General features: G+C 34.3%; 4 protein-coding genes and 1 long non-coding RNA gene across 15 annotated transcripts in view; all 5 read left to right on the top strand.

The window, feature by feature from the left end:
- The window catches only part of LOC100636115 (uncharacterized), a 34105-nt gene extending 28761 nt beyond the window's left edge, over positions 1-5344 (top strand). For 7 of the 10 annotated variants that reach the window (XM_019996110.1, XM_019996108.1, XM_019996111.1 and 4 more), the window contains exons 23-35: positions 6-124; positions 451-609; positions 1081-1247; positions 1701-1792; positions 1971-2093; positions 2455-2552; positions 2724-2843; positions 3147-3206; positions 3257-3297; positions 3355-3416; positions 3568-3732; positions 4631-4779; positions 5039-5256. In XM_019996110.1, the coding sequence (XP_019851669.1) occupies positions 6-124; positions 451-609; positions 1081-1247; positions 1701-1792; positions 1971-2093; positions 2455-2552; positions 2724-2843; positions 3147-3206; positions 3257-3297; positions 3355-3416; positions 3568-3732; positions 4631-4779; positions 5039-5131 (1448 nt within the window). In that variant the 3' untranslated portion in view covers positions 5132-5256. Of the gene's footprint in view, positions 1-5; positions 125-450; positions 610-1080; positions 1248-1700; positions 1793-1970; positions 2094-2454; positions 2553-2723; positions 2844-3146; positions 3207-3256; positions 3298-3354; positions 3417-3567; positions 3733-4630; positions 4780-5038 lie in introns of all 10 variants that reach the window. The other 3 variants (XM_019996105.1, XM_019996106.1, XM_019996107.1) reach the window with 1 other exon arrangement.
- A 2532-nt stretch (positions 5345-7876) lies between these two features.
- Positions 7877-8271, top strand: LOC109581745 (uncharacterized). Its single transcript, XR_002184753.1, has 3 exons — positions 7877-7915; positions 7973-8034; positions 8148-8271. It is a non-coding gene; the product is annotated as an uncharacterized LOC109581745 (long non-coding RNA).
- A 1872-nt stretch (positions 8272-10143) lies between these two features.
- LOC109581744 (uncharacterized protein PB18E9.04c-like) lies at positions 10144-19898 on the top strand. 2 transcript variants are annotated; one of them, XM_019996116.1, is made up of 29 exons: positions 10144-10395; positions 10443-10576; positions 10622-10704; positions 10791-10860; positions 10910-11024; positions 11080-11234; positions 11296-11472; positions 11532-11692; positions 12504-12592; positions 12692-12804; positions 12908-13084; positions 13171-13331; positions 13399-13487; positions 13535-13647; positions 14345-14521; positions 14602-14762; positions 14818-14906; positions 14963-15087; positions 15534-15692; positions 15876-16036; positions 16431-16525; positions 17349-17489; positions 17582-17793; positions 17844-17903; positions 17949-17989; positions 18326-18387; positions 18489-18638; positions 19310-19458; positions 19549-19898. In XM_019996116.1, exons 1-29 carry the CDS (start codon positions 10182-10184, stop codon positions 19645-19647), a joined length of 3732 nt encoding a protein of 1243 aa, XP_019851675.1. In that variant the 5' UTR covers positions 10144-10181; the 3' UTR covers positions 19648-19898. The 2 variants fall into 2 exon arrangements, with proteins under 2 accessions (XP_019851675.1, XP_019851676.1); XM_019996117.1 differs by lacking the exons at positions 13399-13487; positions 13535-13647; positions 14345-14521; positions 14602-14762 and having other exon boundaries at positions 10145-10395.
- Positions 19847-21070, top strand: LOC109581726 (putative defense protein Hdd11). The gene is made up of 6 exons (XM_019996091.1): positions 19847-19930; positions 19990-20179; positions 20232-20371; positions 20522-20604; positions 20653-20722; positions 20777-21070. The coding sequence occupies exons 1-6, from the start codon at positions 19847-19849 to the stop codon at positions 21068-21070; spliced, it is 861 nt and encodes a 286-aa protein (XP_019851650.1).
- Positions 21071-24030: 2960 nt separating this feature from the next.
- Positions 24031-27181, top strand: part of LOC105312656 (putative ferric-chelate reductase 1) — a 13414-nt gene continuing 10263 nt past the window's right edge. Inside the window, exons 1-7 of the mRNA XM_011405469.2 lie at positions 24031-24251; positions 24299-24432; positions 24478-24560; positions 24908-24977; positions 25032-25101; positions 25157-25311; positions 25374-25550. Coding sequence (XP_011403771.2) covers positions 24038-24251; positions 24299-24432; positions 24478-24560; positions 24908-24977; positions 25032-25101; positions 25157-25311; positions 25374-25550 — 903 coding nt within the window. The 5' untranslated portion in view covers positions 24031-24037. The remainder of the gene's footprint in view (positions 24252-24298; positions 24433-24477; positions 24561-24907; positions 24978-25031; positions 25102-25156; positions 25312-25373; positions 25551-27181) is intronic.

Raw genomic sequence — 27181 nt, 5'->3', positions numbered from 1 at the left:
ATCAGGTCCTACTACAGCATTAGGCTATCATACTGTTAATGGTGGTATGACTCCTGCCATTAGTGAACAGCAGTTCAATCCTGTCAGGGATAGAAATACTGGAGGCTGTCCACCAGTACCACCAGTGAGTTTATAATCAAGGTTGAGGTCATTGAATCTTATTAATATCAATGTACTGTACCTGTGTGCTATCTGATACTACCTTCATAACTGAAAGAAATCCTAATTATTGTGCTTCTGCCCGGTACATACTCATTTCTAGTTATGCAGTTTTAAAAAGCTTAGATTACATATCCTTGAGTTACTCAACTTTTAGCCAGTGACTGAGCTATAGATTTAGGCTCCAAAAAACATAATTATGACATAAAATATCATTTTATCACTTACACATAAAAGATACCTGTATACATGTACATGTGTAAGTGTTGTGATTATTTTCCTTGTTCATAGACTGAGGACTTGGTATACACGTTCCAGCAAGGCACTCAAGGCTCAGGATATTATTTTGGTGCACGTATCAACCGAACCAATCCTCTCTATCTTGACATGAGGCTAGAGGCATCAGCCTCAGGATGGGTTGGGGTTGGGTTCTCTGTTGATAACCGAATGGTGAGTCTATAACTACATGTACATGTATATCATACAGTGGGAAATTTAGGAGGGAATTAAATTTGGTGAATTTGGCGTAACAATAGCTATTTGCCAAAATAAAGTCTGCCATTTTTAGCCTTTATGTGCATGCTCATGGCACGTGGCCACAAATTCACGAAATTAAAATTTGCCAATCACTAAAATTTAGCAACTCACCAAATTTTAGTCCCTCCAAAATTTCCCGCTATACAGTATCTACATGTACATGCATGTATATTTTGCTTTAAAGTTTTTCGTCTCTATTTTCTCTAAAATTTTCATTTTTTGTGCTAAAATTCAACCTGGCAAAAGAATTTTATGCAAAGAGTAAAAAATTAATGTCACTAATGTCACTGCATGTATAAGAGAATTTTCTCTAATTTTTTATTCATGTACTTATTTAGATTCTCCAGTATTTTACCTTACTGTTTTTTCTTTCCGTTGCTGTAGGGAGTGGATGATGTTTTAGCATGTCAGCGTGATCCTAATTCAAATATGGTGACTGCAGTTGATACATGGAATCCAGGACCGGCCCGTGAGCCTAACCAGATAGACCCTGGCCAGATTGACATCTGTCCCTACACTGGAAGTTTTGAGAATGGAAGAATAATTTGCACGTAATACCATGCATTAATAATAGTAGAATTAATGTGTATATAACCACCTGATCATCATTTATCATATCTAAATGTACTGTAAATCCTTAAATAAAAGCCGGATGCAATTAAATGCCAGGTTAGCAATAGGATTGAACTATAAATACACAAATCTAGCCTTGGAGTAACTCAGATGCCTTGTAGATACTGCCTTAAGCTCCTGAAGTCAAATGTGTAAGGTCACTTGTTCAAATCCCACTCTAGGCCCAAGTTTTTTATTTTATTTTTTTAATTTTTGAGGTCCGGATACCATTTTAGGAAATAGGCACCCTGGCTTCTATTTAAGGAAATATGCAACAACAACGATGATAGTAATTTGTAATGTGTTTCATGCTGTACTGTAGCAATAATAATAAATTTCTGAGCTAATTTTTGCTGCTTTTGTATGTATACAATGTCTCATTATTTCTACAGGTTCAGTCGATTGATAAATACAGGTGACACCAATAACGATTTGGACTTGGGTATGGCATTATTTCAACTGTATGGAACCAGTGACTCTGGAGGTATACATTAATATAAAACACATGTAGATATTACTAATAATATAAAGTGTATGAATAAATTTATTTGTGTATAGTGATCATTATCATTATCATACATAAAAAATTAACAGAAACTATTATTATTATGATTATTATTATTATTATTTTATTTATAATAAAAATTATACATTGCTATTAGGTCTGAGTTCATTAGCCCAGCATGGTGAAACACCAGCGGTTACTGCTGAGGCTATTGTAGTCACTAATGCTACTGGTGCACCTACTGATGACTTCCCCAGGAGAGAACTTACTAGAGTCCATGGTATGTGATACCGTATAGCTAGAAAATTTGGTGGAGTAAAACTTTGGCGAATTTGGCAAATTGAGGTCCATTCGCCAAATTTTTAGTCTTCAATTTGATAAGGCTACATAGAAGCATACACATGCAGAGTTAAAATTTCACCAAAATTTTACCTCCAAACCTCTTTTGGAGTCAATTCGCCAAATTTTAGCACTCCAAATTTTTTAGCTATACAGCATAGCATGAAGCCTAACCAAACTTACATAAAATATTGTTAACGAAATTTTGTGATCCAATGCATTAAGTATCAGTCTACTAAATTGCATTTTAAAAAGTTACAGCTTTTTGCGTCATGAAATTTAACTGTCCTATTGTGCTTTAGGTATATTGATGATAGTGGCATGGCCTCTACTGGTAGTCAGTGCTATATTCTTTGCTCTTTGGATGAAGCCAGCACTACCTAATGGAGAATGGTTCCAGGTGAGTGAATGCATCTCGTAACTCTGTAATCATCATTTTAAAATGTTTTATGTTCTAAACTTTAGTGATTAAATTTCTTTACATTTTATGCATGTGCGTATGTGTACATAATACAATGTACTATTAATGCTTTAAATTTAGCTATTCTTTTCTGTTATTTTTTCTTTATAGATACATCGTGCTTTCATGATAGTGTCCCTGTTTTTGACTGCCCTTGGGTTCATCTTTATTTTTGTTGCTAATGCCAAGAATCCTGGAGCACCTTCACCCGGTCTCATTAGCTTTGCCTGTGTAAGACCCACACTCTATTGTACAATGTACCATTCTTTTAAAATATATTGGAGAATTGCTGTTTTTTTTTATAGAAAGTATCCCTTGTTTTGTCCTAATATAAGCATGCTCAATGAAAAATTGCCAATGTAAAATTTGTCAATTGCTTTTATAGAAATATTACTCTTGCCAATAAATCATCTTGTACAGTATCATAATTATGATTGTATGCTAGATTCCAGCTATTTTTACTTTGTACATGTACATGTGCGTACTATACAGTGAATTCTGTATTATATATTTTTTATTGTTTTGTTATTTTAGGGTAAAAGCACAGGTCATTTTGTCATTGGAATCATTGTATTCTTTTTACAAATTATGAATGTAAGTTTGTACAGTAATAAATAATGCTCATTATTTTTTATTATTCCTAGCCTATCATTGCTATATTCCGTTGCAAGCCAACTGGCTCATAGTAAGTTAAAATATGATAACAATACATGTTTATTAATAATGGTTTTCTCATTAATAGTAGGTGGATATTTAATCTGATCCATGGTACTGCTATTGGTTTCTTGGCTGAGATACTAGCCTGTAAGATATTAAACCATTTGTCATTTAGCATCACATCTCTTCTCTCCCCCTCTCTCTCTCCCTCTCACCTTCTACTCTCTCTCTCCCCTCTCTCTCTCTCTCTCTTTCCCTTTTCTTTCATCTTCCTTCCTCCTTTTGTCTACACTTCTAGTGGTTAATGTTGGTTTGGGTATTGCTTTATTTGAGTCTGGTTGTGGTGGTACAAACTCTTTCACTCTCCTTTGGGTCTACATTGTGTTTGTTATATTGCTGGTCATTATACAGCTTGTTATGACCATTGTATTTACTGTGATGGCTTTTAGAGCTCCACCTGAAAGTAAGTCTTTTATAATTATTATGTTTCACTGTACTATAGTATTGGGTATTTTGTCAAAAATGGCTGGGAAAGAATTCTCGGTTTTTTATTTAAGAAATTTTAATGTATATACATGTACTTATGTTGTGTGGATAGTTTGAGCTGATTTCAATCAAATTTAGATTTGTTATGAATTTTTTAATTTGCTTCATAATATTCTGCCAATGTCTTTTAATGCTATAGAGCTACGTTGTGCAACTCCATGTCTGACACAATACTAACATTGATATTTATGTTTTAAGCAACATATCAGAAAATAAATTGATCTTAACATCTAATTTGATGTACATCTGCATGTACATGTACATTATACATGTACATGTACGTATACATGTACATCACTGATTATTCAGGGTTGTGTCATTATAATAACTCAATTTCGATTAATGATTTTAAAATTAACATACATTTGTTCATGCTTTAAATGCTCTTCTGTTCCCTATTTTTTCCTATCCTCTTCTTCATTTTATTTATGATTGTTTGTTTATTTTCCGGCGTTATTGGCATTCCATGAGGTCTTGTATCTCTTCCACCATCATAATTGTTTAGTCTGTTTAAAATAATAATGAAAGTAAATGATTCATCCCTCTTTCTTTGCCTCATCTCTTAACCTTTTGAAGGTGGATTTACAATAATTATTACGCAAGTCCTGACATTACTTTGGTGCTAGAATAGAATTCGGTTCTATTCTAGTGTAACGCATACATCAAAAGGTCAAATCACCCACGCTTTTGATTTAAAACTTTTTACAGTATACTCTGCCTTGAGTATCCCCTATCCTAGTTCAGTCATGCTTTCTCTATCCATTGTAAATAGAATAGTTGTATAGCCTTTTATATTTATGTTTTCTCCATTACAGAGAGAGCTGCATTGGGTCCAACATTCCTCAAGTATTACTTCCAGAGGTCTGCCAAGAGCAGCTTCTCCCCTCCACAGAAAGACATGGAGATGACAGAGAAGGGCAAAGCTGCTAGTAATGATCCACCACCAAAGAAGAAACCATCTGAAGTAATAATAATAATGTTTACTTTGGATCAATGCCACCAAATATTTCATGCATTATTAATTGATTGATAGCACAGCTACATGTAGCTTAGTGCACTGGTGCAAAAGCAGTTTTTTGATAGTCATAACTTTTGATAGTACGAATAACTTTGAATGGTATTAACAAAATACTGTAGACTCCCTTGCACATTGCTTAAAATAATTGTAAAATTGGTACCTATGTTTTTGATCAAGTACATGTATATCATTGATTTCTTTATAGGACTCTCCTTTCCGCTGGGGAGGTTTTGGTGTCTTTATCATCATTACTTTTGTTCTCGTAGTAGTTATGGCAATCATGGTTGCCGTCATTTAAGCTCATCATCTGTGAAAGATGCTGCATATACATAGTACAAACAAGTTATAAATGCTATTGCTTTTTGAACGCTATTTTCTGGTTGTTATTCTTTTTACACATTTTAGAGCATTTTAAAATACTGACTATAGTGTGTTTTAGGCCATTTTTATTATCACCCTGTCAATTTTTTTCAACAAAATAATCATATTCATAGTCTGGGTTTATTGATATTACAATTACAAGGGACGTACCCACCAGGCCTCTTTACCAGAAACCCGCCCCCTCAGATTGGGCTGCGCTGGAGGAGATCAGCTCGGAGGATAAGGACGTAGTCTATAATATCAAGAGTGGATAATTATCCACTCTTGATAATATCTATGCTTAAACTATGACTGCGCATGCGCAATGTTCAAACATTGAGTCTGTTATTAATTAACTATTAACATGTGCATCCTCGTGGGTTAAGTCAAAACTACAATGGATACTGGCGAACCTTGCTCGAAAAGAAGGAAAGTCTTTAACTATGGTTCTGATGTTGATTCCGAGAACCCAGAACCTTTTAGCAATTTATCTGTGGTGGATCATCATCAGGAATATACAAACCCGATTGATTCTCTGCCAAATGAGGTAATACAAGAGATATATATGATGCTCTCACTCAGAGATAAGATGTCCCTTCGATTAGTCAATCGAAGACTTTATACTGCATTTTCCAATCCTTATTTGTGGAGAAATGTTTTCATTGATGATGCAAATCATGAGACAAATGCTCCATTCATCAAATCTGCTCTAGAAACATGTCACCCACATGTACAGTCGCTTAGTTTAATGGGAAATCAACCGTTCAGTAACTATCAACAAATGATTGTTCAGTGTAAGAATATTCATACTTTGGATCTTTATGGGTTTGACATTTCTATCAATGCTTTGAAGAAGATTTTTTCAGATTTACCTCATCTACAGTGCCTAAGCCTGCCTTATATTCACACTATGATAGCTAATATTGTGGAATATTTTGCAATCTTTTCAAAGTTAAAAAAACTTGTCATAGTTAACCACGAGTTGTGTCACTACCCCAAGACACTGTTTGAGAGATGGCTTTTGAACAATTGTTTGCCACAAATATTTATTATCATTTCAACAACTGGGAAGAGATATTGGTACAAGAGTACACACTCTCTTTTTTCCTAATATCACCAATCACTCAGCTTATTTTGCACTTCATACAAAGTTTCGCCGACCTTTAGACTTTGATTTTTATGATGTACCCGAGTACTCGCTCGAAATTGGCCCCAGTAGTTCTGAATCTGTTGCTGTGACTGCTAATGGGAAGCTAATGATGAGAATGAGAGATATGATCACGCCAATGAATGATGATGTTAGTCAACGGTATGCTGTTTTTGAAGATGAAGCTGTCACTCCTGGCTTGTCAGTTTATACCAGTCAATACGGAGTTAACATTACTATACTTAGATTTTATTTTGTAACTGTATCGCTGAGTCCTTTTGTATGATTGTCAAAGAGACCCCCAACATGTTAGAGGTCAGTTTGAAGGAAAGTATTGTATCAGATTGTCTTGATGCTTACATGGTTCCATTAACTGTACACTGCCTCAAGCTAAGAGGATTAGATGTGTCTTGTTTCAGTAGTTCCAGAGATAGTGACAAGTTTGATATGGAGCACTTTTGGAATCTTTTGTCAAGAATGAAATATTTGAAATATTTGTCTGTCAACTGTTGCTCTCTCTCACCACTTACCCTCAACTCACAGGGTGGTAAACATTCAGCAAGAGTCCTAGTTGATAGAGAAGTGGCAGCAATGAAAAGTGTTATTGATCATATTAAGAGAATGACCAGACTCAAAGGTCTTTATGTCATTGACTCACACGAAACTACTAGAAGTAAGGAGTTAAAGCATCTTATTAGCCTACATTTGTTTTCGATTAATTCAAATCTGGTGTCTCTTAAGAAACATAAATTTATTCAGCAGTCATATATATCAAGTCATCATGCCTGAAACAGATGTTCTAGATAAAATTAAAGAGGGTCATTTTATTCAATTTTATGAATATGCAGGAAAACATGACAAAAATAGTGAGCTTGCAGAGGTGGACTTAAGTATAGCAGATTTCACAAATTTACATTAATTGTTTATTAAGCTACTGACTTTTATTAATTTTGTATTTATTTTTGTGATTCATAATGTTGTTTTTGTTTTATTTTATTATTATCACTATTTTTTTTTATCGTTATTATTAAAATTAATTGTTGAGAATGTCAAGCTTTATCGCTTACTACAAATAATTATTATTGTCATTTCAACTAATGACATAGAATATTGGTCCAGGAATAGGCAACAGACATCATTTTTAGTACTATTGTGTTTAGTTAATAACACTTAAGAACTTGTTGTCATTTTTATCAATGACATGACTTAACTGAGCATGCACTGAGTAAGGCCAGCTGACATAATCTATGTTTACTGTAAACATAAATGCATTTCACTGGAATGCATTCCTTCTTGGGTACAGTTTGCCAGAAAGTATCATTACACATTTACATAACATAATTATTATTAGCAACTAGTTAAAAACTGCACTATTATAGACTTTAATAATAAAATCAGCTCATTATTAAATAAAATTTAATATAAAATTATATAAATAAATTTTGTCATTGGAATCATTGTATTCTTTTTACAAATTATGAATGTAAGTTTGCACAGTAATAAATAATGCTCATTATTGTTTTATCATTCCTAGCTCATCATTGCTATATTCCGTTGCAAGCCAACTGGCTCATAGTAAGTTAAAATATGATAACAATACATGTTTATTAATAATGGTTTTCTCATTAATAGTAGGTGGATATTTAATTTGATCCATGGTACTGCTATTGGTTTCTTGGCTGAGATACTAGCCTGTAAGATATTAAACTATTTGTCATTTAGCATGACATATCTTCTCTCCCCCCCTCCCTCTCTCTCCCTTTCCCTTTTCTTTCATTTTCCTTCCTCCTTTTGTTTACCTTTTTAGTGGTTAATGTTGGTTTGGGTATTGCTTTATTTGAGTCTGGTTGTGGTGGTACAAACTCTTTCACTCTCCTCTGGGTCTACATTGTGTTTGTTATATTGCTGGTCATTATATGACCATTGTATTTACTGTGATGGCTTTCAGAGTTCCGCCTGAAAGTAAGTCTTTTATAATTATTATTTTTAAAGTTTTTTGTTTTGCTAATTTTTTCAAATGGGTATTTTGTCAAAAATGGCTGGGAGAGAATTCTCCGTTTTTTATAATATTTTCTGATGTATATACATGTACTTATGTTGTGTAGATAGTTTGAGCTGTTTCCAATCAAAACTATATTTTTTATTAATTTTTTAATTTGCTCAAAAATCAGGCTGGCCATAATTTGCAAAAATTTAAAAGGAGAGGATCTGTAATTTTTTAATAATTGTTTCTGATGCATATACATGTACTTATGTTGTGTAGAAAGTTTGAGCTGATTTTGATCAAATTTAGATTTGTTATGAATTTTTTAATTTGCTTTATAATATTCTGCCAATGTCTTTTAATGCAATAGAGCTTCATTGTCCAACTCCATGTCTGACAAAGTACTGACATTGATATTTATGTTTTAAACAACATATCAGAAAATAAATTCATCATAACATCTAATTTGACGTACATGTACGTATACATGTACATCACTGATTATTCAGGGTAGTGTCATTATAATAACTCAATTTCGATTAATGATTTTAAAATTAACATACATTTGTTCATGCTTTAAATGCTCTTCTGTTCCCTATTCTTTCCTATCCTCTTCTTCATTTTATTTATACTTGTTTGTTTATTTCCCGGCGTTATTGGCATTCCATGAGGTCTTGTATCTCTTCCACCATCGTAATTGTTTAGTCTGTTTAAAATATTAATGATAGTAAAGGATGCATCCCTCTTTCTTTGCCTCTTCTCTTAACCTTTTAAAAGTGGGTTTACAATAATAATATTATCAAATCCTTACATTACTTTGGTGCTAGAATAGAATTTGGTTCTACATGTATTTTAGTGTAAAGCATGCATCAAAAGGTCAAATGACCCATGCTTTTGATTAGTAAGATTTTACAGTATGTGGCCTAGCATCATATTGTAAATGTGCCTTGATTCCCCCCCCCCTATTTACATTGTAGTTATGCTTTCTCTATTTGTTGTAAAAGAATAGTTGTATGATTATTTATATTCATATTTCCTCCATTATATACAGAGAGAGCTGCATTGGGTCCAACATTCCTCAAGTATTACTTCCAGAGGTCTGCCAAGAGCAGCTTCTCCCCTCCATAGAAAGACATGGAGATGACAGAGAAGGGCAAAGCTGCTAGTAATGATCCACCACCAAAAAAGAAACCATCCGAAGTAATAATTATGTTTACTTTGGATCAATGCCACCATGCAAATATTTATAATAAAGATCATCCATACATGTATACATAGATAATGATTCATGCATTATTAATTGATGGCACAGCTACATGTATACTGGTGCAAAAACAATTTTCTTGATAGCTATAACTTTGATAGTATGAATAACTTTGAATGGTATTAACAAAATACTGTAGATTCCCTTGCACATGCTTAAAATAATCATAAATCAGCACCCATGTTTTTGATCAAGTACATGTACATGTATATCATTGATTTTTTTGTAGGACTCTCCTTTCTGCTGGGGAGGTTTTGGTGTCTTTATCATCATTACTTTTGTTCTCGTAGTAGTTATGGCAATCATGGTTGCCGTCATTTGAGCTCATCATCTGTGAAAGATGCTACATATACATAGTACAAACAAGTTATAAATGCTATTCCTTTTTGAACGCTGTTTTCTGGTTGTTATTCTTTTTACACATTTTAGAGCATTTTTAAATACTGACTATAGTGTGTTTTAGGCCATTTTTATTATCACTCTGTCAATTTTTTTCAACAAAATAATAATCATATTCATATTTTGGGTTTATTGATATAACATATCTATGACATTTCCAACTCCAAGACACACCTTAGTTTCATTCTGTTTCAATGTGGAAAATGGCTTTGACTTCTGTTGCTCTCCTGTTCTTGTCCTGCGTGACTATTGTTTTCTCCTACTCGAGCGGTCCGCCAACTAGCCGGTGCAGTAATCTCCTTCCTGGTCACCCTACTTCAACGGGAGGCAGTAATCCAGGTGGCTTCTATATTTACTCTGACCTCATTGACTGTAATGGAGCCTACAATGCCAGCCAGGCATACACGAGTAAGATTCTATTACCTACTGTCATTATTAACTGTTTCTTTGTATAGTTCGACTTCAAGGTAGCCAGAATTTTAAAGGTTTCATCATTCAGGCTCGCGAGTCCGGGACTTCTAACTTGATTGGTACCTTTTCCAACCTACCATCAGGTACACAACTAATGGGTTGTGGTGGATCAGCTACAGTAAGTTAAAGTGTGTCATGATAAATGTATTAAGTATAACTTTAGGTCTCTCACAACAATGGTAATGCTAAGAGTTCAGTTACGGTTACCTGGACTTCTCCAGCATCTACTGGGACACTGGACATCAGGTCACTTTAGCATTAATTTTGATTGCTTTAACTGTTTGTATAGTGTAATTAATAATGCAAGTTTGTATATGCATTTGTTCATGTAGGTATACAGTTGTAGTGAGTAGGACTCCACAAAGTGTTTTTTATGCAAATATGGCTGCAGCCTCTTTCAGAGTAAGTTATAATGCATGTATGATAATAACTTATGTTTGTATCAATATAGCCTAGTGGATCATCATGTACTCTTAACAGTCCTGTTACTAGTAGCTCTGTTGCTAGTAGCTCTGTTACTAGCAGCTCTGTTGCTAGTAGCTCTATTGCTCCTACCAGTACACCTGGTAAGATTATTTCATTCCTAAATGACACTATAATTTTTCTTAATTTCTCTTATAGCTCCTAGTAGCTCTACTCAAGGTATGCCATCAAGCAGTTCTACACCGCCAACCAGTAGCTCTATATCACCAACCAGCAGCTCTGCCCTACCCTCCAGCAGTACTAGCTCAGTACAGCCTACAAATCTACCTCCAGCCTGCCCTTCTACTGATAAGGTATTGCGACAAATAGCTGATTAAGTTCACAATAATATCATATGTATCATATTTCATTCAGACTCCTTCCTCTGACTTTCCAATTGTGTTCAAGTCACCAACTAATTGTGACAGAGCGTCCTGTACCTTCTATTGGGCAATGGGACCTAATTCAGTCAACTCACAATATCTTGATATATATATGGAGGGAACTGTTGATGGATGGATGGCTGTTGGATTCTCTCTTGATCAATCAATGGTTAGTTAACCTGATACAATATGTATTCAAACTATTCATTATTATTATTATTGGTATAGGGTATGGATGATGTGTTGGGATGTAAAATAGAGAATAATGCTGTTACTGTATTGGATACATGGAATCCTAATGGATACACTCCTAATGTAGCTGACAGTAACTCATCTGCTGGTATATGCACTCACTCTACCAGTTATACCAATGGGAGGATGTCATGTCTGTAAGTTTACCTTTTCTATTCATGGGATGTGTAATACAATTAATAATACTATACTATATTCATGAGTCATGTGTTATGTTTATTTCCCTATGGGGCATATACACTCCATATCAGAACTACATGTATACGGTTAGTTTGTGCCACTTTTTCCATACTTTTGAATAAATAGACTATATTGGTGTATATATATCCTGGGGGGCTAAAACTAGAATTCTCTAAGGTCTGGTGTCACTGCTAAGTGTCTTAAGAAAGTTATTCAACACACTTGACAATGACAATCATTTCAGCCTCAATTTCAGCAGTGTTCAATGGTTTAAAGAGCAATAAGGAGCTCTACCTTGCTTGAAATTACCGTGACCCCACTTATTGTTAATGAGTAATCTAGAATTGGCAAAAAAGGATATTTTAGTGCCATAAAAGGGACATGGCCCAAAAATTGTGGCAACTTTTGTGCACCATTACAGCACCCTCCTCTTCCAATTCCTGCGTAATAAGCCCCTGGGTATATATAAACCAACAAGTTAATTTTCTGCTTGACTGCCATGCAACTCCCTCTGGATCATTAATTATGTATGCCTGTGTACTTTGGTACTCTGCACAATGATAGCATTGTACTATTAGTGCATGCTTTTTCCTATTCGCATATCAATCAAAGTTTAATGTAAATTGTCCATTATTATTCTTTCATCTTGTAAACAATAATTAACAAATCCACTCTTGACTGAATTTCCTGTGATGATAAAACTTTCATGTCCTGTTTGGATGGGCATGCATGTCGTAATACATTCAGCACTTGCTTCACATTATATAGATTCAGTCGTTCTGCTGGTATAACTAATCAAGGACAAGATTACAATCTTGATTCATCTTACTACATACTGAGAGCTTACAGAACTAATAGTAAGACTGTTTAATTATCAGCAATTACATGCATGCATTTCTAATAACTATTAATAATTACCCACTCTTGATTTTAACAATTAACTTTGTGTTCTACAGGTCAGCCAGTGGTCAGTTTCCTATACAAGCACAGTAGTACTCCTACTCCTTCCTCAGTACAGTATAATCCAATGAGAGACTCTAATACTTCACCATCATGTCCTAGTGCTCCTGTAAGTAACTGATTTACTGTAGTATGATTGTGTGACAGGTAGTTTGTTTTCAAAAATGTGCATACATGTATGTCATTAATGTTATCATTTTTGTTCTCTTTAGACTGATACTTCAGCTTTTCCAATTGTGTTCAAGTCACCAACTGATTGTGATAGAGCGTCCTGCACCTTCTATTGGGCAATGGGACCTAAATCAGGGAGTTCACAATATCTTGATGTATATATGGAGGGAACTGTTGATGGATGGATGGCTGTTGGATTCTCTCTTGATCAATCAATGGTTAGTTAACCTGATACAATGTGTATTCATTATTATTATTATTATTATTATTATTATTATTATTATTATTATTATTATTGGTATAGGGTATGGATGATGTGTTGGGATGTAAAATAGAGAATAATGCTGTTACTGTATTGGATACATGGAATCCTAATGGATACACTCCTAATGTAGCTGACAGTAACTCATCTGCTGGTATATGTACTCACTCTACCAGTTATACCAATGGGAGGATGTCCTGTCTGTAAGTATAGAGATGCATACATGTATAGCTTAATGAATACTACTCATTATTATTATTATTGTTATAGATTTAGTCGTTCTGCTAGTATAACTAATCAAGGACAAGATTACAATCTTGATTCATCTTACTACATATTGAGAGCTTACAGGACTAATAGTAAGAAAAACTCACTAAAACGGCAAAATCATAAATGATATTTTCAGGCCAGCCAGTGGTCAGTTTCCTATACAAGCACAGTAGTACTCCTACTCCTTCCTCAGTACAGTATAATCCAATGAGAGACTCTAATACATCACCATCATGTCCTAGTGCCCCTGTAAGCAACTGTCTGTCTTACTCTAAAATTGTATACTGGGTAGTTTGTTCTAGCCCTAAAATGAATAATTACTGTTGGCTTTTTGAAAGCTTGGAGTCACTTTTTGATTGTCAATTAGAGCTGGGCGATAGTGATAAAATCACTATCATGATATTTGCCTCAATTATTATCCCAATAGTAAACTATCACGATATAATAGCTTTTATGCGTTTAGTTTATTAATTTTAAATTAAAAGGATACAACTCAACAATGCAATAAATGTAGCATATTGTTATGTACGCATTATTGCTTGATGTGTTGTTTAACTAGTAAGCATAATCGTTGTTCATTTACGCTTCACTGAACACTTGTATAAAGCTCTACCAAATATCACTCTTAAATTGCTACCATTGCCACGACTATAACACTTAATGGCTAAAATTGTGGTTATAGCACAGAGCATGCCTAGACTGGCTGGCTAGATCCACTATCACGATAGCTTGAATACTACTATCACATCACAATAGCTTTTATACTATTGCGATAGTGAATATATTCGAAACTATCATCCAGCTCTGTTGTCAATAATTAATTTTTAAACAAAACAAATTTATGAATCTACATGTATCCACTTCTATATAGCCAGTGTTAATGTGATGTGCATTTACTTTAATAGATTGTCTTCTGTCATTAACACTATCATTTTGTTCTCTTTAGACTGATACTTCAGCTTTTCCAATTGTGTTCAAGTTACCAACTAATTGTGATAGAGCGTCCTGTACCTTCTATTGGGCAATGGGTCCTAATTCAGGCAGTTCACAATATCTTGATGTATATATGGAGGGAACTGTTGATGGATGGATGGCTGTTGGATTCTCTCTTGATCAATCAATGGTTAGTTAACCTGATACAATATGTATTCATTATTAATATTAATATTATTATTATTATTATTATTATTATTGTTATTGTAGGGTATGGATGATGTGTTGGGGTGTAAAATAGAGAATAATGCTGTTAATGTATTGGATACATGGAATCCTAATGGATACACTCCTAATGTAGCTGACAGTAACTCATCTGCTGGCATATGCACTCACTCCACCAGTTATACCAATGGGAGGATGTCATGTCTGTAAGTGTAAAAATGCATATTGCCTGAAAAATGCTACTTGTTATTCTTGTCATAGATTCAGTCGTACTGTTAGTATAACTAATCAAGGACAGGACTACAATCTTGATTCATCTTACTACATATTGAGAGCTTATAGAACTAATAGTAAGATTAACAAAACAATGACTAACGATAAATATTGAATATTGTGTGTTCTACAGGTCAGCCAGTTGTCAGTTTCCTATACAAGCACAGTAGTACTCCTACTCCTTCCTCAGTACAGTATAATCCAATGAGAGACTCAACTACACCAGCACCTCCAACTGAGGACTGCCCTCAAGCTCCAGTGAGTATCAGTATTGATATTTATTCCTTTCAGCACAACTGCATTAATAGAAGCTTTTTTGAGGCCCTAAATACTGAGGACTACTGTATAGTGGGAACTTTTGGGGGGAATTAAATTTGGTGAATTGGTGCTTTGATAGGCATTTGCCAAAATAAAATCTGCCATTTTGAGCCATTATACGCATGCTCAATGGCACGTGGCCACTAATTTGCCAAATTAAAATTCACCAATCACCAAAGTTTAGCAATTCACCAAATTTAACTCCCTCCAAAATTTCCTGCTATACTGTACAATAGTTTAGTTAAAATTTGCTTATTTTTAAATGCTAATAACTGAATATGTATAATTAGAATCAGCTGAATAGTTTATAGTACATAAACACACTACATGTAGATGTCTGTGTTTATTTTATTTATTTATTTATTTATTTATTTATTTATTAATAGTCATCAGATACTACTTATCCATTCCGTGTTGGTAGTCCTGGAGACGATTATTATTTTGCTGCTAATTTCAATTCTGATAATAGCAGTTTCATTGATATGCGGTTGGAGGGTAAAGCTGATGGATATATTGCTGTTGGATTCACTGCAACAAGAGATATGGTACAGCAAAATTCAGTATATAATAAACATAAATATACATTTCTATTTTTTGTTCTAGTCATTAGCAGGAACTAATACAGTATTTATATAAATAGTTTTGTTTCACGTCTCACTGATTGTGTGCATGTATATACTTTAATGTTTTCTTTGTATTATTTATTTATTTATTTTCCATTTGTTTAGTATAATGCAGATGTTGTTGGTTGCAAGAGAAACCCTGCTGATGGCTCAGTATCAGTCATTGATACATGGAACCCAAGCACTCGGAGTAACCTCTTAGATGCCAGCCAGTCAGGAATATGCAGACACACTGCAGGGTATAGCAATGGAAGAATCAGTTGCACGTAAGAATAATGTAGTACCATAGGGTATCTTTTTATGAGGGTTGTAAATTTTTGCGGACTTCGTGACTTTTTAAAGATTCACAAAAATTACTTCTGCAAAAATCAAATTAATATGGTACAAGATGGCAGACGGCATGAATTCGGGAAAATTAAATCCGAAAAATAAAAATCCACGAAATCTGTAGCCTTCAAAAAAGGCGCCCTACGGTATTTAGTAGTATAAGCAAAGTGCTCAATTTAGTGGCTTGCCAGATTTATTTGGTTCAAATTTTAGTATCATCTTTCAGTCTGTGTTAAAGCCTCTTTGATTTTTATCCCAATCTGTTTTAATAATAATTATTAGACCATTAGGTCATATTTCAAAAAATTATATCTTCCTTATAAACTTGTGCAGGTTCAGTAAGTATGTTGGCATTATTGATAGTGGTCAGGATCTGGATCTTAATGCCACTCTTTATCGTATATACAATGCTTATAGTTCAACTGGAGGTTAGTTATGACAGTATTTGTGTTCATGGCTGCTAGTGGGCTTGGGTCATCTCTCCAAATGACCCCTAATTTTTATTAGATTTTCTGACAAATATTAATGCCCTTATGCTGTGTAGAAAGTTTGGGCTGTTTCTGACAAATAGTTTCTGAGTTATGAACATTTTTAAATCGATTCAATTTTTGAAAAAAAGCAAAGACTATTATAGCCCATAGTTATTTTTAAAATTGGCTACGAAATCATTCCCAATTTTTATTACATTTTCTGATACATATTGATGTCCTTATGCTATTTAGAAAGTTTGAGCTGTTTCTGACAAAAATTTTTCGAGTTATGATCATTTTTAAAAATAGGCCAAATTTTGAAAAATACCCAAGGCTATATAGATCATAGTTTTTCAAAAAAAATGGCTCCGAAATCACCCACAATTTTTATTACAATTTTTGACAAATACTATTGCCCTTATGCTACGTAGAAAGTTCAGCTGTTTCCAACAAATAATTTTAGAGCATTAAAAAATAGGCCAATTTTTGAAAACGTTTTGTGATACATATTTTTTCAAAAATTGACTCCAAATTCACCCCTCATTTTTAACAGTATTTTTTTTATGCGCATTGTTGTCCTGATGCTACATAAAAAGTTTAATTAATTTTTTTAGATTTGTTTGATTAGCAATAGTTGTTGACTAGAGTCTGCATGTATGTGTATGTATGTTTGTTTTTTGTGTACCTACTATAGTACACCCGTACATGTATGTCTAAAATTGTGTTTTTTTAATTATTATGACTTGACTAATTGGCTTGTTTTATTTTTATGAATGAATAGGTTTGGCTTCGGAAGGACTATCTAGACATACCATTACTCCATCATTCTCATCGGCTCAGACTAACTTACTAACTGATATTAGAGAAGGAAGGACTGAAACTGTTGATACTTGGCCTAAACAACAACTACTGAAAACACATGGTATGATAGTACATACACATACAATGTACATGTATTATTACTGTAATGTTTTCATTATTTATTATTTATTTATTTATTATTATCATTATTAGGTACTTTCATGACTATTGCCTGGCTGGTATTAGCTATGTCGGGTGCCTTCCTTGCTGCCTGGATGAAACCAGTACTACCTAATGGAGAATGGTTCATAGCTCATCGGATACTAATGGCTGGATCACTCATTGTTGGTGTACTAGGATTCATACTACCATTCATTGCACATGCTAGGAGTCCTACCCCTGGACTTATTAGCTTCTCATCTGATGTGAGTCCACATAATAATGACTACTGTGAATTAATGTGTTCATATTTTAGGGTAAGAACACAGCTCATTTTGTTATTGGAATCATCATAATGTGCTTACACATTGCTAATGTAAGAATTACTAGTAATTTCATTGTTACTATTTACTGTCAATAGCCTATTATTGCTGTTTTCCGCTGTAATCCAAAAGGAGAAAAGTAAGACACTTCTTACATGTATTACCTTAGAGTGACTTTTAATTGCGGGTACTAAATTTTGCGATTGTAGCACAAGGTAGATTTTGCTAGTATTAAAAATTATGATTAAGTAATTATTACTAATAGTTATATGGCATCATTCATTATAAATAATTGCGCGTATTAATAATTGCGATTTTTAACCCAAGCGCAAAATTTGCAATTAATATTACCCGCTTTTAAAAGTAACCTTATAATACATTGAATGCATGCAGTTCATATTTTGACTGGGAGTTCAATTCTTTGTATACTTTTAATTACCTTAGTATTAATAATTTCATTTATTATTATTAATAGACGTTGGATCTTTAACCTCTCTCATGCCCACATCATTGGCTATGCACTACTGGTCCTCTCCTGTAAGTATCGAATAATAATAATATAGTATACTTTTAGTGTTAGCAAATAATGTTGGTAGTATAATTTTATCATAATTTGAGTCTCGTTTTTCTCATTGTAGTTATCAATATTGCTCTTGGGGCCCACCTCCTTGATAGAGGCAGCTTTGAAGTGGCTGGTTTCTACATTGTCTTCATCATACTCCTCACATTGTTCCAAGTGTTCCTATTCATCATTCATGCTTATAATGCACATAATGCTCCAGAGAAAGGTAATTATAATCTAATGTGCATATATATTTGCTGGTATACGTATAGTGCTTTATTTTGGTGGACCTTTATTTTGGCGATTTTGCTGTAAATTGTAATTGGTGGTTTTTAATTTGGCGATTTTTTGTGTACATGTGCATTACTGAGCATCCACATTAATGATTGGTGGTTTTAATATTGGCGATTCTACTTGCAAACCGCCAATCGCCAAAATATAACTCCGCCAAATTAAAGTGCTATACGGTTGTTTCTACCATGCCACCTTGCAATTGACCAATCAGATTGCAGTATTGGAGGTCAATTATTTTTCATATTAACCTAGCTCGTAAAAATATAAACCTATCTCGTTAAATAATTAATTGCCGGATTGGCAGTTTGGTACTCTACGCTTATGCTCTTATTAGTCTATTTGTCAAGTTTGGTTGATTCTTTACTGGCCTAGCTTAGATATGTTGTATGTATGTCAACTGTGGTCTTATTATCAGCAGCTGGTAGTTGTTTTTCAAGTGTCATGGTAGAAGTTGGTTATACACCTCGGTATCGGTTTCTATGGCATTTATTAACCTCGCGACTGCATCGCTCGGTTAATAAATACCATAGAAACCTCTACCTCGGTGTATAACCTATACTTGGAATGTATTATCATTATTATTATAATTTTGTGTGTTTTTAGATCGTCCTGCACTGGTTCACAGTCTATTGAAGTATAAGTATCTGTTTGCAACCAGTACTAGTGGAGAGTATGAGTTGAAAGATAAAAATAAGAAGGAAGAGGAAGAAAAGAAGGACACTGTAAAACCAGAAAAGAAGAAACCTATCCCAGTATGCAAATGATCCAGTGATAATATTCCATCATTTATCATCATCCTCTTATTATTATTACCTATTTCTTTTCTTTCTTTTTTGACACAGAGTGCTTTAATCCGTACCAGTTGGATAGCAGTCATTGGTCATTTGATTGCTGTTGCTATTGCTGTAGAGATCATGATCATATTGATTGCATTCGCTTAAAGGTTTTGAAACTAACACGCCTCTCCACCAAGCATTTCTAACCATACTACACTTATCCTATACTTATTTAGCTAAACCTTTATTTTATTTTTGCATGTCACATGAATAACTTTTAGCACCCTCCATAATTTAGTATGAACTTTTTACTACCTTCATCTTTCCTTATTATTATTTTGACCATAAATATTTTTTATTATAGATGTTGTTGTATTGTGTTCTGCCTTCAATCCAATTCATTACGATTTTAAATTTAGCCGCGCCTTTTACCTATTTTGTTCACCCAGTTTCGACTTTCGAGCCCAGTTTGCAAGAGCTCCACCTCCACCATGTCTCTCCTAGTAGGTTGCTTTCCTTCTCCAGCTCTCTTTCTTTCTTGCTCATTCTTATTCCAGCGGTCCACCGGCTGGCGTTTGTTCCTCTCTCGTTCCTGGCCACTCTTCTTCAACGGGTGGGCCCAATCCAGGTGGCTTCTACATCTTCTCTGATCTGATCGACAATGGTGGCGACTACAATGCCAGCCAGTCCTACACTAGTGAGTGTGTAGAGTATGACTAGTCACTTGTCATTACAGTTCCTTTTCTTAGTTCGCTTGGCAGGTAGCCGCCAGTTTAAAGGGTTGATGATTCAAGCCAGGGAGGCTGGCACCACAAATTTAATTGGCAGTTTTTCTAATTTACCTTCTGGGACTAAAACACTAACCTGTGGTTCTTCTTCGTCAGCTACGGTGAGCACAATTGTTAAAAAGTATTTGTGAGTGCTTGTAATAATGGTGTACTACATGATGCTTGTAATGATCTTGCAATCTATTGCTGTGAAGAATAGCCTATGAAGTGTTTTATAATGTGGATTAGGTCTTATTTTTTAATTATTTCAGGTCACTCATTCAGATTCTAGTTTAAAGAATAGCGTCACAGTAACATGGACTGCTCCAGATACTGCTGGCATGCTTGAAATCAGGTCTTTTGTAGATTAAATAAATACCTGTTATTATAAATGTATATATAGGTATACTGTGGTCATAAGGAATGATGGCAGTAGTATATTCTATGCAAACATGAACGCTGGTGATTTCAGAGTAAAAGTTTTTTCTTCATGTTTTATTTTTTATGACTATTTATTTTTCCCATAGCCTGGTAGCACTGAGATATGTCCAATGACTGATAAGGTAAGTTCCATAAATCCTTACAATATTCTATATACATATCTATCAAATTACTTAAGTGCTGACATGTACCTTATTTACTTAAATAAAAGCCCTGGCGTCTATTTCCTAAAATGGTACTTGGACCTCCAAAAAAATTTTTTAAATAAAATAAATCTTGGGCCCAGAGTGGGATTGGAACTACTGACCTTACACATTCGACTTCAGGAACTTAAAGGAAGTATCTACAAGGCATCTGAGTTGTTTTTAGCCTACGTGTAGATTAGCGTATTTATAGTTCAATTCTGTTGGAACCCTGGCATTTATTCGCATCTGGCTTTTATTTAAGGATATACGGTACATAGTAACATGCTTTTAACTTGTTTTGATAAATCATTTGTATTATGCACACTACATGTCCTTAATACAGAGGTGGAAGTGCTTTTATATTGGTTTGTACTAATTGGGACATTTTATGATCACAGAGATGTTTGTATTATAAAGGTTCCATTGTATAGCTACGTCACAGGAACTACCTGTATTTACCTATAAAGTGCATTAGTAACCTTCAATCTAACTGTAGTCAGTAGTATTCTATCATGATAGCAAGTCAGTAGTAACTGACATTGTGGATTACTATGACTTAATTGAGTGTACATGCATAATTAATTATATATTAGCCTATTGCGATTATGAAAATTACATTTCAATTAATGTCACTATTATTTTTACAATAGTCTCCTTCTGCTTTTCCAATTATAATCAAATTGCCTTCAGGCTGTGATAGGACGTCCTGTAGCTTCTATTGGGCAATGGGTCCTAATTCAGTCAATTCACAATATCTTGATGTATATATGGAGGGAACTGTTGATGGATGGATGGCTGTTGGATTCTCTCTTGATCAAGCAATGGTTAGTTAACCTGATACAATATGTATTTGCTATTATTATTATTATTATTGGTATAGGGTATGGATGATGTGTTGGGATGTAAAATAGAGAATAATGCTGTTACTGTATTGGATACATGGAATCCTAATGGATATTACGCTCCTAATGTAGCTGACAGTAACTCATCTGCTGGTATATGTACTCACTCTACCAGTTATACCAATGGGAGGATGTCATGTCTGTAAGTTTATCAGTATTGTACTGTTATGAAACATCTTATTTAGGCCAACTGCCAAGTTTTATTGAACCACACATGCACTTTTACATTGATAATGCTTGTATACCTATTAATGCGTACATGCATGTACACATACATGTATGTCTCATGAATGGATTGATTACGATTGTGCTACATTAGTACAACATCAATTTCTATTCTATTATTATTATCATAATATAAGATAGATATTATTACAATTATATTATTGTTATAGATTCAGTTGTTATGCTGGTATAATGAATCAAGGACAAGATTATTATCTCAATTTGTCTTACTACATAATATCAGCTTATAGGACTAACAGTAAGAATTTAAAATCAATGCTGTCATCATTATACTGCCCTTTATTATATTATAGGTCAGACTGTCTCAACTTCCCTTGCTAAACACAGCAGTACTCCTTCCATTAGTCCTAGTCAATACAATCCAATGACAGATACATACCAAGAGATGCCTACTAGTGTCTGCCCTAATGCACCAGTGAGTCATAGTAATGTACAGCCATATACCCTAATAATGTCTCACTCCATTTTATTTATTTATGTATTCCTTTATTAATAGTCATCAGATGCTACTTATCCATTCCGTGTTGGTAGTCCTGGTATTTTGCTGCTCGTTTTAATTCTGAGAATGGCAGTTTCATTGATATGCGGTTGGAGAGTAAAGCTGATGGATGGATTGCTGTTGGATTCACCAGAACAAGAAGAATGGTAGCTTTACATGCATGCATGAGTAGTTACATGTACACTTACATGCAATTTTTAAATTTGCTCAAAATTCAGGCCAAAGACCCTGTAGGGCCAATTTCGCCAAAATTGAAAAGGAGAGAATTTACAATTTAGATATTTGCTTCTGATACATATTTCTTCTGTTCCCTATTCTTTCCTATCCTCTTCTTCATTTTATTCATGTTTGTTTGTTTTTTTCCCGGTGTTAGTGGCATTCCATGAGGTCTTGTATCTCTTCCACCATCGTAATTGTTTAGTCCGTTAAAAATATTAATGATAATAAAGGATGCATCCCTCTTTTATTGCCTCTTCTCTTAACCTTTTGAAAGTGGGTTTACAATAATAATATATTACCAAATCCTGATGTTACTCTGGAGCTAGAATAGAATTTGGTTCTATTCTAGTGTAAAGCATAAGTCTAAAGGTCAAATCACCCATGCTTTTGATTAAAAAAATTTTACAGTGTGCTGGCCTAGTATCATATTGAAAACATGCCTTGAGTCCCCCCTCCTGTTTAGTTATATATTTGTTATAAATAGAATAGTTGTATGATCGTTTATATTCATATTTTCTCCATTATATACAGAGAGAGCTGCATTGGGCCCAACATTCCTCAAGTATTACTTCCAGAGGTCTGCCAAGAGCAGCTTCTCCCCTCCACAGAAAGACGTGGAAATGACAGAGAAGGGCAAAGCTGCTAGTAATGATCCACCGCCAAAGAAGAAACCATCTGAAGTAATAATTATGTTTACTTTGGATCAATGCCACCAAATATTTATAATGAAGATCATCCATAGATATACATAGCATAATGATTCATGCATTTTTAATTGATAGCACAGCTACATGTAGCTTAGTGCACTGGTGCAAAAGCAGTTTTTTTGATAGTTATAACTTTTGATAGTATGAATAACTTTGAATGGTATTAACAAAATACTGTAGATTCCCTTGCACATTGCTTAAAATAATTGTAAAATTGGTACCCATGTTTTTGATCAAGTACATGTACATGTATATCATTGATTTGTTTTTTTATAGGACTCTCCTTTCCGCTGGGGAGGTTTTGGTGTCTTTATCATCATTACTTTTGTTCTTGTAGTAGTTATGGCAATCATGATTGCCATCATTTAAGCTCATCATCAGTGAAGGATGCTACATACATGTAGTACAAACAATTATTGATAATATAAAACTGCTATTGTTTTTGAACACTGTTTTCTGGTTGTTATTTTTTAGAGCGATTTTTATACTAACTATAGTGTGTTATCACTCTGTCAATTTTTTTCAACATAAATAATTATTACGTAATCTAAATCATCAAGACACACCTTTCATTCCTTTTTAGGCTAGCATGAAAATGGCTTTGATTCGTGTTACTCTCTTGTTCTTGTCCTGCTTGACTATTGTTTTCTCCTACTCGAATGGTCCACCAACTAGCCAGTGCAGTGGTCTCACTCCTACCGGCCACCCTACTTCATCGGGTGGCAGTAATCCCGGTGGCTTCTATATTTACTCTGACCTCATTGACTGTAATGGAGCCTACAATGCCAGCCAAGCATATACGAGTAAGGATCTATTACCTACTGTCATTATTAACTGTTTCTTTGTATAGTTCGACTTGAAGGTAGCCAAGATTTTAAAGGTTTCATCATTCAGGCTCGCGAGTCCGGAACTTCTAACTTGATTGGTACCTTCTCCAGCCTACCATCAGGTACAGAACTAATGGGTTGTGGTGGATCAGCTACAGTAAGTTAAAGTGTGTCATTATAAATGTATTAAGCATAACTGTAGGTCTCTCACAGCAATGCTAATCCTAAGAGCTCAGTGACGGTTACTTGGACTGCTCCAGCATCTGCAGGGACACTGGATATCAGGTCAATTAGCATTTGATTACCTTATAGCCACAAAGTTTTGAAGCAAATAAACTTTTGCGAATCAGGCTTAAAGTCTTTTTTCGCAAATTAGCTTTCATGGTTCACCATGTCCATGAAGCCTCACCCAAGGGAGCTATTTTAATATGTAAAATACACGCAATTATAGGTTGAGACAGATAATTTTATGGAACTAACTTTTGTGGATACAGAAAATCCACGAAAACAGGGGAAATTATTTCCTCGAAATTAAGTGGCTTTAACTGTTTGTTCTTTAACTAATTATACCAAACTTGACATAATCTAATTAATGCAAATTTGTATGTGCATTCGTTCATGTACACATGTAGGTATACAGTGGTAGTGAGTAGGTCTCCACAAAGCATTTATTATGCAAATGTGGTTGCAGCCACTTTCAGAGTAAGTTATATATAATGCATGTATAATATGGCTACTGCATTTGTATTAATATAGCCTAGTGGATCATCATGTACTCTTAACAGTCCTGCTACTAGTAGCTCTGTTGCTCCTACCAGTACACCTGGTAAGATTATTTTATTCCTAAATGACACTATAATTTTTCTTAATTTCTCTTACAGCTCCTAGTAGCTCTACTCAAGGTATGCCATCAAGCAGTTCTACACCACCAACCAGTAGCTCTATATCACCAACCAGTAGCTCTGCCCCACCCTCCAGCAGTACCAGCTCAGTACAGCCTACAAATCTACCTTCAGCCTGTCCTTCTACTGATAAGGTATTGCTACAAATAGTCGATTAAGTCACACAATAATATTATATGTATCATATTTCATTCAGAGTCCTTCCTCTGACTTTCCAATTGTGTTCAAGTCACCGACTAATTGTGACAGAACATCCTGCACCTTCTATTGGGCAATGGGTCCTAATTCAGGCAGTTCACAATATCTTGATGTATATATGGAGGGAACTGTTGATGGATGGATGGCTGTTGGATTCTCTCTTGATCAAGCAATGGTTAGTAACCTGATACAATATGTATTCATTATTATTATTATTATTATTATTATTATTATTATTATTATTATTATTATTATTATTATTGGTATAGGGTATGGATGATGTGTTGGGATGTAAAATAGAGAATAATGCTGTTACTGTATTGGATACATGGAATCCTAATGGATACAATCTTAATCAAGCTGACAGTAACTCATCTGCTGGTATATGTACTCACTCTACCAGTTATACCAATGGGAGGATGTCCTGCCTGTAAGTGTATATCCTATCAAATGCCAATTATCACCTTTTCTATTCATGGGGTGTGCAATACCAGTAATAACACCATATTGTATTCATGAGTCATGTGTTATGTTAATATCCCCTATGAAGGTGTACACTCCATATAAGAACTATACTGTTAAATTTGGGCCACTTTTTCTAATCTATTGAATAAGTAGACTATATTTGTGTATATATATAAACCCGACATGTTAATTTTCTGCTTGACTGTCACTGGAGCATTAACGATGTGTGTCTGTGTTTGATGGAGTACTTTTGGTCCTCATGCAGGCACACAGATAGCGTTGTACTATTAGTGTATGGTTGCACTATTTACATGTACATGTACCTTAAATTTGCTCGAATAAACGCCCTGCTTAAATAAACGCCCATGCTAGATATTTTCTAACTATAGATACGCATATTTCACCCAGTATATGTGCCTTAGGATTTAGATTGTGCCAGATAGCCTAACTGTTAGAAAACAGTTTGGAATGCCACAAGGTCGCAGGTTTGAATCCACTAGAGGCTTTTTTGGTTTTTTTACCTGATTTTTTTCCTGTTAAGAAATAAACGCCCGGGCGTTTAATTGAGCAAATACAGTATATCCATTGAAGCTTAATTTGAATTTATTTATCTTTTATGTTGCAAACAATTAACAAATCCATTCTCGTGAATTTCTTGTGGTAACAAAGTTTTCATGTCCAGTTTGGATAGACATACATGTACATGTATTTTAATAGTAGATTCAGCCACATTATTATTATTATTATTATTATTATTATAAAACAACAACAACAACAACCAATTATTATTATTATTATTATTATTATTATTATTATTGTTATAGATTCAGCCGTTCTGCTGGTATAACTAATCAAGGACAGGACTATAATCTCGATTCATCTTACTACATATTGAGAGCTTATAGAACTAATAGTAAGGCTAACTGAAGCATTGGCAAATGATAAATGTTTGTGTGTTAATTGTCCTGTAGGTCAACAAGCAGCGAGTTTCCTATACAAGCACAGTAGTACTCCTACTCCTTCCTCAGTACAGTATAATCCAATGAGAGACTCTAATACATCACCATCATGTCCTAGTGCCCCTGTAAGTGTCTTACTGTATAATTGTGTGACAAGTACATGTACATGTACATGTAGTTTGTTTTCCAAAAATGTACATGTACATATGTTATTATTTTTGTTCCTTTTAGACTGATGCTTCAGCTTTTCCAATTGTGTTCAAGTCACCAACTGATTGTGACAGAGCATCCTGTACCTTCTATTGGGCAATGGGTCCTAATTCAGGCAGTTCACAATATCTTGATGTATATATGGAGGGAACTGTTGATGGATGGATGGCTG

This window comes from Amphimedon queenslandica, unplaced genomic scaffold, assembly GCF_000090795.2.
Source record: "Amphimedon queenslandica unplaced genomic scaffold, v1.1 AMPQUscaffold_13422, whole genome shotgun sequence".
NCBI lineage: Eukaryota > Metazoa > Porifera > Demospongiae > Haplosclerida > Niphatidae > Amphimedon > Amphimedon queenslandica.
This window is presented reverse-complemented; position numbering and strand designations above follow the sequence as displayed.

Bases quoted from the DNA above. Each gene is read 5' to 3' on its own strand.
- LOC109581744 (XM_019996116.1), top strand. From the start codon at position 10,182: ATGTGGAAAATGGCTTTGACTTCTGTTGCTCTCCTGTTCTTGTCCTGC. The intron at 13,332-13,398 runs GTAAGTATAGAG...TTATTGTTATAG, and splicing joins AATGGGAGGATGTCCTGTCT to ATTTAGTCGTTCTGCTAGTA. The intron at 13,648-14,344 runs GTAAGCAACTGT...TGTTCTCTTTAG, and splicing joins CATCATGTCCTAGTGCCCCT to ACTGATACTTCAGCTTTTCC.
- LOC109581726 (XM_019996091.1), top strand. From the start codon at position 19,847: ATGTTGTTGTATTGTGTTCTGCCTTCAATCCAATTCATTACGATTTTA. The intron at 19,931-19,989 runs GTTTCGACTTTC...CTCTCCTAGTAG, and splicing joins TTACCTATTTTGTTCACCCA to GTTGCTTTCCTTCTCCAGCT. The intron at 20,372-20,521 runs GTGAGCACAATT...TAATTATTTCAG, and splicing joins GTTCTTCTTCGTCAGCTACG to GTCACTCATTCAGATTCTAG.